General features: G+C 39.5%; 1 protein-coding gene across 1 annotated transcript in view; it reads left to right on the top strand.

The window, feature by feature from the left end:
• Positions 1-17053, top strand: part of PCCA (propionyl-CoA carboxylase subunit alpha) — a 277386-nt gene that overhangs the window by 255862 nt on the left and 4471 nt on the right. The window contains exon 22 of the mRNA XM_032677799.1: positions 6016-6156. Coding sequence (XP_032533690.1) covers positions 6016-6156 — 141 coding nt within the window. The remainder of the gene's footprint in view (positions 1-6015; positions 6157-17053) is intronic.

The raw sequence follows: 17053 nt of genomic DNA, 5'->3' as shown, positions 1-17053 counted from the left end.
AGCATCAGTGCAGCACTTTTTCCCCTGTAGTTCATAGTAGTACTGCTTGTGGGCAGGTTTCAAAGGAATCTCATCTCCATATGGTTTTACTCGATAATCCTTTATCCACCGTCTTCAGCTCTCATTCCGTTGCTTTCTTGCCTGTGGCTACGTTTCTATCTCTGCATCAATTAGCACAGTGATTTATACAACAAGCAAGCAGTTTAGAGGTAATGGTACACAATTAACATCTCATTCCACCATAAAGGGTATGCTAAATACCCCAGTCACTGCTTTCTCTGCCTGGAATTGAAATAAGTGTTTGTCCTAATTCATATGCTATCTGATGTGAAGTGGGCCTGCTTTGTACAGCACTACACCATTAATCTAATTATAGATAGCTGCAAATGAAGTGCTGTCTGAGCACAGAGACTGAAGAAAATAGCGCTTTTGTCATTTAGCATGACTCTGTGAAGCAAGATCGCACTTTACACGGCAGCATGGCAAAATGGGAATCTGAATAATATTGCTGCCTGTTGCATCTTTTCTAATTACAACAGCATTGTAAACACAACCGGGCGCTGATATAAATAGAGCTGTAGATACGCTGTCATGTGGGTTGTAGGAGAAAATCCTTAGTGTGCTGTTGTATTAAATGATGCATCCTGATTGACAGCTACCTTGAGACTGCGCTGATGGAGTTGTCAAAGCATTATGCTAACGGGCTGCTCGGCGGCGGCAGCTGCGGCCGCTCCCGCTCCGCGCCCGCTCCGCGCCGCTCCCGGCTCCCCGCGCCCTGCCCGGCCGCCGGCGCGCTCCGAGGGAGGATATCGCCAGGCTTGCCGTCTGTCCCCTTTCGATTCTGCCTGTTCAGCCGCAGTCTGAAGCGGAGGGAAGCTATTTTTGCGTGACTTTAACCCTTGGTAGGTTTCTCTAGAGTGCTAATTATGTATCACACAAGGAATGGAAAGTGGGAAATGTGGCTGAATTACAAGTCTAATTAAGTTTCTGCTGCTGGAGTGTGTACTACGTGGTGGTGAGGCTCCTCTCGTTTTTCTTTCCCTTTCACTGCTACTAAAGGCTCATGATTTTTGTGGCTGTTTTGGTATTTTTATTATTATTATTATTATTTAACAGCTGTCTTCGTAGCGTGTTGAGTGTTTGCTCCGCCATCAGACTGAAAGTGCCGATATTTTGCGCAGATGTTAATGTTAGTCCTCCCCACCACCCTGTGGAAGTAAATCAGCTCTAGAACTCAGTCTTCGGGGAAAAAAGCCTCCGTGATTTGCAAAATGTCATTTATCTCCCTGTTGAGTAAGGAATCCTTGACTCTGAAAGAAAGTAGTGCCTAACATCTTCGAGTTATATGGAATAAATACATCGTTTTCCTGTTTAGGTGCTGTGGTGGAAATCTAAGCAAGGGTACGGTCATGATGGTTAAGTGTATAATGATAATAAAAAAGGCAGCGTGCTCATTGTGTTTGGAACTGGAACGTTGCTTGGACTGAATACTGAATAACCTACTCCTTGTGAGTCTATGACGTCCAAGTGCAGGTGACAACAGTTAAGTAACTTGAGGCAGGATGTGGAATGTTAAAGGAAAATTATGTGACCACTGTTAATACATTTCACTGGTTCCAAAAATGAGACTGTGAGGCTAGTGAAAATAATGAAGACACAGAGCAGATAATTTCTGTACTGAAATCTGAGCTACCTAAGATTTTCACCCTTCTGACCACAAGAATGACAGACATTTGAAAAACATGCTTGAACATTTAGGTAAAGCATACTGAAAATCCACATCTGGTCAGCAGTCCAAACACTGTCATAAGTAACATATGGGTAGTGATTGCTCTATAAAATCTCCAATGGAATTTGAACATTTACAGGTTCTGGGACATGAATTTCAAGGGTACAAGGAAGATCATATTTAATAAACTAGTGTGAGATGTACCAGAGTGCAATTTTGAGCATTTTGGTGAAGATTTGCAATGTTTAGTTGCAGGCGGTAAGGGAACCAAACTACAGAACTTGTTTTTAAGCACAGATGGGGCCAGATATGCTCTAGTGACCTTTTTTGTAGCAGCTACTCTACTTATCTAGTGACTTGGAGGATCAGTACGGTATGTATCAACAAAAAACCTCCACAAACCCCAAGGTATAATTTTTCACCCTATTTGCTTATTTTTCTCCCACCCGCCCCCCCCCCCCAACCCCTGCTATACACTTCCCCTCCTCCCCCTTACATTGCTGGTTTTGCACCTTTTATGTTCTTATTGTTGTCATGGACATTTGGTTGTAAGAGGTAGTTTTGCATTACACAAACATCCAATTCATTTAGTGGGAAAGATAGGACAGGATACTGTTACCCTTAGAAAACTATTAAGTAACATCAGTTTTCCCTACTATAATTTTTGTCACCTGACTGTGGACTCCCAACAGTCTGGTGGAAAAGAAACACCTGGTTTCTGTGTCATCAAAAGCTGTATGGCTCCTTTTGGTACCGCTTTATTGACTTGACTTTGGCTGGCAGAATGAGGCTTTGAAACCCTGTGGAGTGGAGCAGTGGCTGGTGACAACTACTCATCAGGGCAGATCTGATGGCTAGCAGATTTCCTTGCTCTCAGAGTCCACCTGCAATTTGTTTATGACTCCAACAAATGTTTCTTCTGGTGTAGGCCAGTGAAAACCTCCTGGTCGCTATTTATAACCCAAACTTCACAGCCTTCCCCAATTTACACCCCTTCTTTCTCCCATCTCCTCCTCCTCCTCCTGAGAATAAAGGAAAAAAATCTGAACCTCATCCGCACTCGTTAGTAGCATATCAAAACTTCTACTTCCTATGTTCGGCATTGTCCTCACTAAATCAAAGGCATAGCAGCGTGTTCGTCATGTAATGAAAAAATGTGATATATTCTTAATCGTCTTTGTTGTGGCAGCACTGGCAGGCGTTCTTTGGTGTGATCTTCCAGAGAGTCCTGTGGCTCTCCCCGAGCTTCAGGCTGTACCCTGGTTAGATGAACAGCGCCCTGCACCCCACTCCACAACTCATCCCCAGGGATAAGTAACAGCAGTCACAGAGGGATGCTTATGCAGGTATTTAGTGTGGGCCAGCCAACAGCCGAAATACATCAAAGGTAATCTTAAAGAAGGAACCTTTCTTTTCGGCTTTGTCTTTTTATTTTCTGAAAGGTCATTTGTAAACCAACCGTGCCAAAAAAGGCCTTTCCCCAGAAGTTTACTGTTGTTATTTTTTACTTTTTGATTACAGTAACTTGCTTATCCCCCAAACAGACTAAAGAACAATAAACAAATACAAAAGGAAAAGGAACAGCTCATCAATAACAAAGACCTGCGTTTTAAAGCTTTGAGAGTACTGACTCTTACATCTCACTCCAAGTAAAGCAGGAGTCCTGCCGAGAAAGGAATCTAAAAGATATGAAAATTATAAAGATAGTAAAACCAATGTTTGGTAGGGATATTTTAGCTTGGTGTGGAGAACTGAGCTTTAAAGTGCAGCATGCCGAGGAATGTGGTTTTTCCCCCACTGCTGTACGTGGTGGAGTGCATAGGGAATTCTGTATTTCAGCCCCTGTGAAATACTGTAACCTAGATGAAGGTCTGGCTTTCTCTTCAAGTTTAAATTTGAAATTGGGCAGTTTGGAAGTGTTGTGTGTGACTCCAAAAACTAAATGGCATATACACCTAGTCCTTTGAAATCATATCAAAATAGTCTCTTGCAAGAGGCAATAATGCAGTCCACAAATCTTATTTCTGTGTTCTTCCTTTTTTCTTTTTTTTTCCTCTCCTTTTTTTAAATTTTTTTTTATTTATTTTCAAACTGAGTACAAAGAAGACACTAACCGTGGATACTGAAACTGTGCAATTTGGTGTAATTATATTCCCCCCCATAGATTTAATGAAGGACTTTTAAGTACAATTTATCTTTGATAAATAGTCCCTCTGAACAGAATGTTTATTAGATTGACAGCAGAATACACTCTGCAAGCTTTTTTTCCTTGCCACTTATGACTCAGATGAATTTTAATAGGAGTAAAAAGCTTTTATTTGCACAGTAATTTCACTTAAGGATCATATCCTTCAGAAACTGGCAGACACTTGTATGTCTTGATTGCAAAACAGACACTCAAGAGTAAAGAAACATGCATAAGATGTTATTATTTGACTTGTCACACTGCTGCAATTCTATTTGCAACTTATGTCACCAATTCTCCTATAGGCATCGCCTCCCCTCTCCCTGCAGCCTCTACATGAAAGTGTGTGTATGTGCACGCCGACGCGCACTTCTCTTCCAAAGAGACAGGCTGCAGTGAGCACATCACATCGAACGCGGTTGCTTGAGCTGGGAGAGAGCTGTATTTTGGGTTGGAGAATGTGAGCGCCACAGTCTTAATTGTCATGATGATGCCTGCGGGAGGCTTGGAGTTAAAACTGCTTTTTGCATACAAAATGGTGCTGATTTCCCTGAGCCACATCAATTGTAACCGAGGCACATGGTTGGGAATGGGTCCTCAAATCTTTGGGTGCCCCTTACGGCTTCAGGGAATATTGTTGTGGCATTTTATTACTTACTTTGGTAAGTTGGGGGGAATTTGTTCGTTTAACCATTTGCTTATATTTCTGATTAAAAGTAAGTATTTCTAAGTGAATGGTTGCACTGTTCATCGCACATAATGTTGTGTGTCCACATGCCATTCATGGATGATGATAATCCTCCATTACGTTGTTTTAATTTGCCTTTGAAAGCTGCTTTTTAAAGATGTCATTGCAGAGTTAATCACCTTTTGCATGTATTTCTAAATACCTTGTTCTGCTCTCTACAGAAGCAGAAGGTAGAGTTCCCCTTTACCTTCACCATAAGGATATCGGATTTTTTCTGTCCATGTAAAAATGAAAAGTAAAGACATGTTATTGTTAATAAAACAATAGCTAATTGTTTTGGAGGAAAACATACTGTTCCAAGCAAGGTGTTGAACTTTACATCGGCAAAATACACATTTGAATTGTAAATGCAGTTCATCCGATGCTTATTATTAAAACCTTTGTTTAAATTATTGATGAAGTGCGGTGCTGGTCTTCTCTGGGTTGGCCTTGGCGAGGCAGGAGTGTCACGCAGAGACCTGCTGCCATCTACTGGCTCTTTGCAATCCCTTTCAGGTGCCCTGGGACAAACGTGAAGACCGCCTGTCTGAGGGCAAGCAACTGTCTCAGTGATTAAAATAGTTGACAGTTTTTAAAAACTAAAAACCCGGAGCTGAAATCAGTTTAGGCAACATTTATATGTTTTCAGAAAGCTTTGTTTAAAGAGGTACTCTTAGACACTTCAGGGTCATCATATTCTCTTCTGTTTCTAATTGCTGTAAAAAAAAATTAAAGAAAACATTTTTTCTCAAAGTAGGTAACAGCTGCTAAACAGTTTTTATTACAGATGAAGTATATTCAATACAACACTGTTTCATCATCTGAAAGAACAGAATTGAAATTGTTTAATATGTTTTAATTGTAAAATCTGAGCAAGTTATTAACTTCAAACACTAAATACGTGGTCAAAAGAAATGTTTAAAAAGTAAACATAATGTTTAAGATCAGTCATGTTGTTTAAAGTCTGGCAGACTTTCCCAAAAGGTCAATTTGCAATTCAGTACTACAGTGGAAACAAATCCCTCAATATTCCTTATTCACCAAAGATGATGTGCAGCAAGCATAAGGGCACTTCTAGTTTTAAATTTACATCTTCCCTCTCTACCCCTAATTTTAAAATGAATATGACATCTCTTTACTGTACTTGATTCTTTCCTGTTATGTGCACGTTACCGCAGATTTGGGTTGCATATTTTTCTTTCTACATCCTGAAAATGAAACTGAATAAAGATTTCAAACAGTGTTTTTTAGACACCCCTGTGAAGAACAGATAACAGATGCATTACATAAAAACATGACATAAAATAGTGCAGATTATTGACTGGAATTCACCAAGGTGCAGTTTTCTAAAACATTCCTCTTCCTATTCTTTAGTACAAATTACAAATACTGACGAAGGTTGCTGCGGAGCTGAGCAAGTACATGCCAGAGAAAGCAGAAGAGGACACCTCCAGCATTTTGAGATCTCCTATGCCTGGAACAGTGGTGGCAGTTTCTGTCAAGCCTGAGGACACGGTAAGAAATGTGATCTATATATCTGCATTTTCATTACATATTCCGCAGAAATTTCTCCTTGGTGTAACTGAAACTCCAGGTCACAGGGTTTGACTTCTTTTTTTTTTAACATCACCTGTAGAATAAAGTGTGCTGAAGGATGTGTGCTGTTTTTCATTTGAATTATAAAGACTAAACTGGCTTTAAGAGGAAAATTTTCAGCCTGTTACAAGTACACAGCTGAAACTCAAGAAATAGCTTGTATTTGTACCCCAAATGCCTTGGGGGGGAGAGGATAGGGACGAGGGAGGAAATTGTGTGTATGTATATGTGCACGTAAATATACATACGTGTGTGTGTATATATATATATATTTATACATACGTATATAGTTAGTTAGTGCTAGCAGGAGTAGACTGTTGATTTTCTGCCCTGAAGTAATGAAAATATTACTAAAAAAAAAGGGACACAGGAATGATATATAATTTCCCTCCCCTTTTTCTTTTTTAAGAATTTCAAAGACACATGAATATACCAAATTGGGAATCCTATGCTGGGAATTCCCAGTCTCATGTGGTAGTCTTGTTCTGCAGAAGGAATAAACTTGCCATGCAGAAGGGCAAGGGAACATGCTGTTGTTGTCCTGGGGATTTCCAGTGATTCTTACCTTACACAGAGCTGGAAACAAATATAAATATAGTGGTTTAAAGTTACATTTAAATACTGCCTTGAACTCAGCTTTATATGAAATTCTACCACATTGTAGCATATGTTATTTCTAAGGTCAGGGCCCTTATCTCTCAAAACCATTGAAAGCAAGGAAGTGATTGCAGACATAGGAATATTTGAATCAGATTTTGCATACTGATTTTAAAGTACTGTTGTCAGTTAAATGATGCCATAAACATGTATGTGGCACTACAGATTTTCTTGAGAGATTGTGCAGAAATGGGATCAAGATCTGGAGTCCAAAATCAACATTGCATCTACTTAGTGGCAGTTGTTGATCGTGCTGGTAAAGTGATTTGTTTGCTTACATTTTGCTATGATACCACTTTTGGATTTAAAATATATGGTTGTTTCTGTCTGTCTACAGGGAGAAGGGAGTCATCATGTTAAAGATCTGCAGGTGCCAATGTTAGTATTAATGAAACAAAGACATTTCAGAGGAAACAGAACTAAGTACAGCTGATTAGAAATTAGAAATTCTTTTAGCTTCTACACTTAGTTTTCTGTTTTTGTGATTTATACATGCACACACACACTGCTTACATACTTTAAATAAAAAGAACAGTATTCAATTAAAATTAATCAGTATGTCATCACATGAACAGAGGAATCTGCTTTCTTTGTCTAGGCAATATAAGTGACTGAATGAGGAAGATCTTAAACACCTTTTTTTTGTGAAGAATGAAGGGAAATATTTTTAAGTCAAGGATTTTAAGACTTTTAAAATTTGTTTAATATTTATTTTTGAGATGATAATTCTAAATGTTACCAGCCTTCTTGCCATGAGGAGTAATTCTTGTTGTCTGAAAGGAATACAACCAGTGGAGAAGGAGGCCAGAGCCTAAGGTATTTTAAGTAAATAAATAAATGAACCTCCCTCCACAAATCCACAAGTGGTGGTGTGCATCAGAGCACAAGTTGTTAAATAATATGTGTGAGATTTTTTTTTTTCTCTTCTCCTTTCCTGCAGCTTTTTGCTGGAGGCACTGAGTGGCAGAGCATTTGAACAGCATAATCTGTGTTCTGCTGACCTGAGCTTGTCATTGCTAATTGTGTGGCTTTAATTGCAAAAAACACATTTGCGTTATTGAAAAGGGTTTAACTTAAATCCTTCCTTTTCAAGACTAGTGTCAAAACGTTAAAAAAAAGCGAGCCAGCAAGTGAGATGAGGGTAACATCAGCTATCGGCACTGAATAAGCAGTGGGATGGTGGGATTCAGATTACGGCGTCTGGGCTGTCCATCAGAAACCAGCTCACTCACTACAGCTGTTGAAGGCATGATGGGCAGGGAACTGTAGCTCCGTGATAAATACAGCTCTTTTTGTTGCACTACTTGGGAAAAGTCTAATTTCTTTAGTGTGCTGGAGAAGTGGGAATTTAAGTAGCTCCTATTCTCTGCTTGCAATTGGGTTTGGCAGCTCAAATTTGCATAGTGTGTGAAAACAACACAGCTGAAAAGTGGGAGAATGCAAGGCAGTTGTCCATCTTTCTCCTCAGGTGTTGCTGCTGCTAGCAATAAAGCTGTCTGGTTGTTAGCTACTCTGAGGTTATCTTCTCTTAACCTGTGAGCTATAGCATTAGTGCAGCACAGTCCCTGTCCTCACATAGACATGGTCTCAGAGTGATGAGTAGCAGAGGGAGCTAGGCTGCCATACCCTTCCTTCATGTGTAATTTAGAAATTGTGAAAAACTGACTAGAGAGGGTCACCTCATCCTTGTCTGAATGGCCGCAATAAACTTGCAAACTGTTTATTACCTATGGTTCAGCTGTAGGGCATTGTGCCTGGTCAGGTAAAGCATGTGGTGTTACTCCCTCTCTGTGTGTCCATAGCCAAAGGAGAAGGCAGTGCTGATTTCTGTGTTAGTTTTCCCCACTCGATGTGTCATTGTTTTCCTTGGAGCATGGTGTTCTCTTTTGGCTGTTGTTGCTGAAAAATACTTTGGTCTGTTGAAGCCCAATAGAAGATTGCGTGAGCATCCTCTATCCAGCTGGTCTGATAAGCAGTTTTCAGTTCATTTTTTGCCAAAAGATATTGCATATTCAAGGAATTTATTTTCTTTTGTCTGTAAGATGATCTATAGATTTTAGTAACACAGTGGGGAAGTGCTGTTTGTCATTTAGAGAGAAGCAGAACTTGTGATGCTGCCAATTTCTTTAGGTTTTTTAGTTACTTTCTACTTACTTTATTTTCCTTCATGTGATCAGAAGACTATAATTAGTTGTCACTCAGTTATTCCTAGAAGCACAATGAAGGCATTCAGAAGCAGAAAGCAGCATAAACAATGAAACAATTTGAAATCTGGCTGACTGGAAAGAAGGTTAATATTATTTAGGGAAAGAAGTCTTAAATTCAGACTACATTCCTCGTGATAATGCAGTGACATTAATATAGGAAATACTCCTTATTGGGGGGTGAGGGTGTTTGCATATTTATTTTGTAAGTAGATTGTTAATGGTATACGTGCATTAGGATGAAATTTGGTTTTGGGGGAATTATTTTTGGTTCCCCATCATGCCACGGGCTAGAGAAACCACTGGGCTCCAAGAGTCCAGGCAAGGAACTTGCTCTGTTTCTGCTGACCCTGGTGGCAGCACAAGCTAGCCCTGCTAGCACACAGCAGGATTTTTATGCCAGAGTGTGGAGATGGCACTGCACGTAGTTTTAATCTCACTGCAGCTACCACAAAGACAGCACCTACTAAGCTGCACAAATGCCCTGCTTTACTTAGAGGGCAGGAAACAGGCAGGCATCTGCAAATATTTCTTCTTCATCTTGAGGTGCTTGGCTTGGTTTTGTGCATGTAGGATTCTGTGCACTGAAACTGCAGGAGTGGGGAAAACTCAAGATCCTAATGGTCGCACAGGTAAAACAATGTTGTCATACCTAAAACAAGCCACCTAAAGTGTTCCCACTACTGACTTTGGTAGTCTTAACTGTCCACAGCAACAAAGAAAGATCTTAACTGTCCTGATTGCCTTGTGACCTTTGCTATGTTTTCATCTATGAATATGGGTTTTGCTTTTTCAGTTTTCTGTCTGTCAGAAATGTGAAGGTGTTTTTCTTTTAGCTCCGTGTTTCTGCTGGTCATTTTTCTTTTTTAGTTACATTGAGCAGGACAGGTGGCATTACTGATCCAAGCATTGGTCAATAAGCTAATACCTGGCAGCCTAAATCGCTTTAATGATTACCCCTATCCATAAATATGGAAAGCATCTCTGGGTAAACACCACAGCATCACTGAATCTTTGTAGGATTACAGCCAAAAGAAGAGGACAATTAACTATTTTGACCTTTGTTTCTAAATTTCCTCCCTTTCCAGTAATTCAAGATTACTCCAGGTTTTGGAAGTTACCACTGTTCCAGCCATTCTTTAAATGTACTTTTCTCATATCAAAATTTCTTCTGATTTCAAATTGATGGTAGTGTGGCCATTAATATTAATACTGCATGGGATGAATTTTTTCTACTAATGTCAGCTGCTAAATGTAGATGCTAGTTATCTCAGTAGTTTAAAAATTGGTTAACTTGAAGGCTGATTTTTTCGTTGTTTAACTTATAAAACACATTAGTGCGTTCCCACCTTTTAAAACTAATTAAGATGTTTTAAACTGCATTCCTCTTTCAGTTCAGTTGCATGCATTTTATTTCAATTTTTCTTGTTATTCTTTGAAGAACAGTTTAAAAGAATCTTTGTCCATGATTTTCCATTTCACAAGCCTTGGTAAGTTTTTGCTATGGGAAAAGATGTTTTACTTGACCTTTACCGCTGAAATGCTCACTACTAAAACCAAAACAAAATAGCTTTCTAAATTCTTTTTCTCGCTACATCCTTCATTCTCATGAAAGAAAAGATGGAGTTACAAACTTACCTGTTGCTGTCAGCATTTGTGTGTTATTTTAAATTGTATTTGCCATTCAGACCTCAAAATCTTAAAAAAAAAACTTCTCTGTTTCTTCTTGTTGGAATTCGTAACAGAGAAACGACAACAGTAAAAAGGAGTAGGGTATAATTAAGAAGGAAATCCTAATCTGATGATGAGGTAGAAATAGTCAATATTATTAGAGTTTCCTCCTTGGGGAAAAATGTTACCAATCCTTTAAAATTAATTAATAGTTTTTTTATTATTATTATTTTGATGTGCTTTGCATTTGCAAATAATAAACAACTTTTTAGCTGTTGCTAAAAAGGTTGGCTGATAAAGACTGGGCTGTGTTAGCACAAGAATGTCCTCCAGAAGTGCTCTGCCTGCATATCACTTCCCCAGCACGCTGGGATCTCAGAAGCAGTTGGGGAAGTGTGTTTTGGATAAGTGGGAGTGCAATGAACAGTGCTGATTGCTGTCAGGGGGACATCAGTGACCTTTAGTCAGAGGTCAGAAAATTTGGGATGTGCTATGTTTGGATTCATTCCTTAAAGGAGTGTGGCAAAAAAAGTTTAATAATGATTTGTCAAGTACTGTTAATTGCCGCTAATTATACTTGCAGCTCTGTAGCTCTGGTTTCAAAGTTAATTTGGAAAGAAGAGGAAACTTGCACTAATTATTTTACATGGTAATGGACAATGCCAAGGAATTTCAATTGTTGCTCATCCAATTCCTCTTGATTTGTTTTTTTGTTGGATGCTGGCTGCCAGATTGCCAACAAATCAGAGAGAAAAGAATCTGGGAAGGGAATGATACCGGCATGGACTAAGTTTAAACAATAAATAAACAAACGAAAATCCCAGTATCTTCATAGATAGTGAATACATACTTAGTTCACTGTTCAGTGGTTTTGCACAAGCATAAACAAGATGCATGTCTGTAATTATTTTGCAGAAGGCCCTTTCATAGGGCATCGTCCCTTCTTACTTAAAAGGCTCAACAGGGACACAGTTGTAGCATAGTGGAAATTGTGAGTGATGTTTACTGGTGTCTTCCCAAGGTTGAGGAAGGAGATATCACTTTTAACCACATCTAAGATCATATTTGCTTTGGGCTGTCATTGTTTTTTTCCACTGCAGCTCCAAGAGCCTTAAAACTGTTATGCATCCGAACACCTGTGTTCTAAATATAATGGTCTTAAAAATGTAATTGAAGGATTTTCACTTTTGTAGGCAAATCAGCAGGGTTGATATTGATCCGTCTTTTTAGGGAGCCACAGTGCACCAGAAGGTGATACTGTAGAGGGCCCCGTAAACCCTTGGAGCCTTCTGTCTAATTTGGCAGAAAAACACAGAATGTTGGACAACAAAAGAACGGTCCGATTCCGTAAGAAATCTTCATCCCTCCCACATCCTTTTCACAAGATAAAAAAAAAAAAGACTTAATTTTTTCAGCTGCACACAATGATTTGGTGCTCACTCTTGCATTGAAACAGTTGCTGTCAGAACAGGCAGGAAACAGTTCTCTTTTAATTGCTGAAATCATTCGGAAGTGCTTCATGCACGGCTTCTATACAGCAGATGCTGTGCATTAATTGGCCTGTGTAGGGCTGACCCAGGGTTCCTTGCAGCGGGCCCAATTTTAGGCAGAGGGTTTAAATAGCTTATTTCTTATTTTGTATAACCTGGCGTACATTATGAGCGCGCCTGCACGTGGGGTACTTCATGGTCTGCAGTTTCTAATGTCATGTGGGTTTCAAAACCTGTGCTTCTCTGGTAATGTACTAGCAGCAGGTAAGCTCTAAATACCATCCATCAGGAGCTAATTTTTTTATCCAGATACTCCAATGACTGATGAACCTGTCTTTTGTATGAATGTTCAGCACAGGAGAAAGCCATATGCCCCTGGCACTGGTTCCTATGCATTCTTTACCGTTTGTAGGGAGGAGATTAAGAATAAAACAAACTCTTACATTACATGTCTTTCATTTTTTTAGCAGTTAGCATTTTCTAAAATAGCTCTATTTTTTTTTAATTTTTATTTTTATTTTTTTACAACAAAAAGAGATTTAGGTCTTTTAAAGCAATCTGACTATGACTACTCATTTTCTTTATCAGGAATATTACTGCACACCCTTAATAGGGAACCTTGTTTTGCTACTCCCCGTCTGTTCAAAACAGACCTTAGCCCATTAGAAGGTCCTCCCTTGTGTGGGAAGACCACAGCTGTTACTGTAAATCTCATCCAGTAACTGTATCACCCCCATTTTGTGGCTCTGAAGGATGAAATTGAGAAATGGAATACTGTGCAGTCATCCTTTACATCTCCAATTTTAGGCCTTTGCACATCATTTTCATGCTTTTATTCCAAATCAAACAACATTAGTGAGAAACACTACTCCGTGCTAAATGCTTAGCATCTAAGGCAGCACCTACGATCTTTGTTTTGGAGGATTTAGGATTTGGATGCAAGTTGGGGCTTTGTTAATGGTGGATGTTTTAATTTTTTTTTTTTAATTCCCCCTTTTCCCACCTTCCTCCCCCACCAAATCTTTCCCAATCTTCAGAATCAGCCAGAAGCAGAAATCTAGATGGTAGTGAGGTGCCTAAGATGGAGGATGCTCTGTTATGCCTACACAGAGAAAGTGGGAGCTCAGCATGGCTTACAAACACAACTTTAAAAAGGCTTCTGTTTCTTTAAATCCTTCTGAATAAAGTGGATCTAACTTCTTGTGAAGGATATTGGGGGCTTTAATCAGAAATAAGAAGTGGTTTAAATCATTAGCACAACAAAGCAAACTATAAGCTTGAAGATAAAAGTCTCAGGGGAAAGAGTCCTCTGAAAATAAATGGGACTTGATAGATTTCCATATCATTTATAACTTCCCTTAATTACACTTGGAAGACTTGCCAGTAAAACTGGAAAATTGGCAGCCTATATCCATTATAGTAATTTTGCCGACCATGGCAAGCAGCTGGCTTTACTGGATTTTATTTCCCATCACTCACAATTAATCATCAGCTGGAGATGTCTGAAACTCCTCAAAACGTAGCAATACTATGTGACATTCAGGCCTCCTTAAAATGCTGAAATCTGCTGAGTAAATGGGCCGAGTTCCCCTTCCAGCGAACTCATTTTGGTGCGAGGCAGGCTGCCGGTTAATGAGTGCCACTTCGATAATCGGATGCGAATGTGAACCCTGACCTCATGTCAAAGGAGAGGACGCAGCAAGCTGGATAAAAGATCGGTGATTCAGATCTGCAAACTTTACACCAATTAGACAGAGAGCAGGGAAATACATCAGTGCCCATTGGGTTTATCAGAAAGACTTGTGGGGCTTGTGACCATTTTGTAAGCCTAACATGGGAGACGTCCTGTCACAATCATTAAGTCTTTATCCGATGACGCACAAAAGTCTGCCGAAAGTGTACCGTATTCACAAAGATCCCGTGGTAGCAATGCCCTCGGGTGTGCGCTGTCTTTTTGTGTTTCTAGAACTTTAAAGAGCCCTATCTGTAGGTGCAGTTAGTCTTTATGGTCCTCATGTAGGTGCAGTGAGAATGGATTGGGGTTGCTCCTTCTCAGATTCTGCTTCCACCCTGTGGCGTGAGTTGCTTGGTTGGGAAATGACCGGAGACAGTTCCCTGTCCTGTGTGTAACCTTCCAGACGGAGGAGAGAACAACCACCGTGCAGTCCCTGAGTTATTCAAACAGTACTATTGACTGTTCCTAAATTCACATCACAAATGTTAGCAGCATTGAGATGTAAATACCCTCCTCTTTAATGATATTTTTATTTCTTCTTCTTTTTTTTTTTTCCTTTTTTTTCCTTTTTTTTTTTCCCCTTATCACTCTGTGGAGAACAAACTGAACACCTACTTCGAACTGTGCAGTAGACGGTGATAAAATGCAGACTACAGGTCTAACAGTTAATCACTCATTTATTTTGATATACCAAGCAGTGTAAATGTTGATTTGTCTGTATCATAACTGTGTGAAAAAGATATCTGAGATTTATTTCTTTTAAGAAAAAGAGCCCTTTTATTTTACTTGGTTCCAATCAGTCAGATTTTTTGTTTGATTTTAGTTGCCTTTTTTGACAGATTTGGGTCATCACCGAGACCTCTCTAAATTGAAATGTAAAGATGGTAGTATACATTGATTTACCATCTACTGAAAGAAGTAAATTATACAGTGAAAATGCAGCACTAAAAATGGTCCAGATAAATCCTTAAATAAGTTAGCAAGAACTTGTACACATCGCTGCAGTTTTCATTTGCCGCCTAAATAACAGGTAAAAGGATATGTGCAATTATGGAATGAAAGAAAGCATACAATGCTTAAAAGGCTGAAAAAGAGAAAAAAGAGATACAAGTGCCTAATTTTAGGATTTGTCGCTTTGCAGCACAATGAGCAGAGCTGTAGAGGTTTAACATAAGAACAGTAATTAAACTTCTGTGCTTAAGTGAGACTTATGCCAAGGTAATTTTCAACAAATTGCGCATCATCAGAAGTACTGACACAGCATTTTCACACGTGGTACCTGCTGAGTGCCTTTTCCCTTCCAAATTAGTGAGACTCTAGATATTAACTGAATACTTTGACTATATATTTTGTGGGTTGAGGGGGGTTATTTCCTTCCCAGACACTGATTCCCTTGTCATCAACCCAGCAGGTATTATATAAAGCACAAAACTTTATTTTTGAGAAAGGGAAGAAAATGAGAAGAAATTTAGATTAAGGGGTATTTCCATCCCACAATTGCTAATACTTCCTGGCATTTTGGCACCGTACTTAAGATCTACAGAGACAATTCTGTATTTTTCCAGTAGATGTGTTTCCAGAACTCTGTTTAGATAATTGCTAACTGGTTCATTTGCACACCATCTACCTGATGAAGCCATGTTACAGTTAAATTGCACCAGGGCTCAAGAAAAAAGTTTCTTGTGCCCTTGAAATTAGGCCACTGAATTCCAACCTGTTCTCCTTGGCATCTCAATCTTCAGCAACCTTTAGAGGCCCATGTTGTTGGCTCTCTGATAGTCGAGTTTAGCCAGAGGATGGCAAAGTTGCTTTTGAAATGCATTTTTTAATAATAGCATTATTTAAAAAAAGCCCTCCAACAAACATTCTTGCCTTTTTTTTTTTGTTCTTTTAAAGTCAGTAGCAGATCATTCATAGCTTCCTCTTAACCTCAGAAAGTTCAGAGCAGATGGAAGAAAAGCCAAGCAGTGAGATGAGGAAGAGAGAAGAAGCAATAAAGGAAAGAGTGAGCTGGTGGGACAAGGCTGTGGGCAGAGCCGCAGGTGTGGAAGGAAGGAGACAAAAGACAGGGAAATGAAATAGATGGGAAATAACTGGGGACAAAGAGCAAGTCTGATACTATTCACCAAATTTGACACTGCTAATGACTTAAATGCTCACCTGAAGCTCAGGATGGAATTTCTGCAGGTGAAGTGTTGGGTGTTGGTTATTCTCTGTATCCAGTTAATATACCATGTTCCCATAGCAAATACTTTCTATATTTACCTTCTAAAACCTGCCATAGTGTAGTTGAAGTGTGTTGGAGAAAAGGTGTGTAAGCACCTTTTAATGTCTTTTCTTCTGTCTTGCTTAGAGCCTCTAGGCAGACATCAGTGTTTTTCAGTCGTTGTTAGTGAAAAAAAGCTTTATTTAAATTTTTGTAATGTTCTGTATGCAATGTGCATTTGATCTCTGACTTCACATCTGTCTGTTAATAATATTCCTCCAAAGTGGTACACACTTGTCCTGAGATATGTATTATTCATTTTACATAGAATTAGAGAAATATAGCTATGTGTATATTTGTATGTGTATAAACAAACACATTTTGTTGGCACTGGCACATATAACAGTGCATAAACCAGACCTCTGCAGGTTTCAGATTACCATCTTTACTGAAACTTGAACATCAGAGAGAAAGTATCCCAAACTTGCTGGAATAATAAGGGAATAGCAGCCTACATCTGTGAAAGAGCCCAATGAAAAGACTTGCAGTGGGCACTTGGAACCAGGCATCCCAGAGGGGTGTACCTGCACAAGTCCTAAATCCTGGCATGTAGGGCCTGGCACCCTTCCCTCTCTGGCATACATCATCTTCATGGGATGATTAGCTGATTGCTGGGTTACAGGAGGGGTAAATTCTGAATCCCCTGGTTTTCCCCTCATGTACAGGCAGCCTCTTCAACCACTGTAAAGCCCTGAGTGGCTGTTTCCTCTGTGCAGTGTGTTACAAGATGTTGGAGGGAGGATCTGACTGGGAGGCACAGAAAGCCGAGCGGAGCAGCCCAGTGGGTTACTGG

This window comes from Chiroxiphia lanceolata, chromosome 2 (assembly GCF_009829145.1).
Source record: "Chiroxiphia lanceolata isolate bChiLan1 chromosome 2, bChiLan1.pri, whole genome shotgun sequence".
Taxonomy (NCBI): Eukaryota; Metazoa; Chordata; class Aves; order Passeriformes; family Pipridae; genus Chiroxiphia; species Chiroxiphia lanceolata.
Note: the sequence above shows the minus strand (reverse complement) of the source record. Positions and strands in the feature narration are given on the sequence as shown.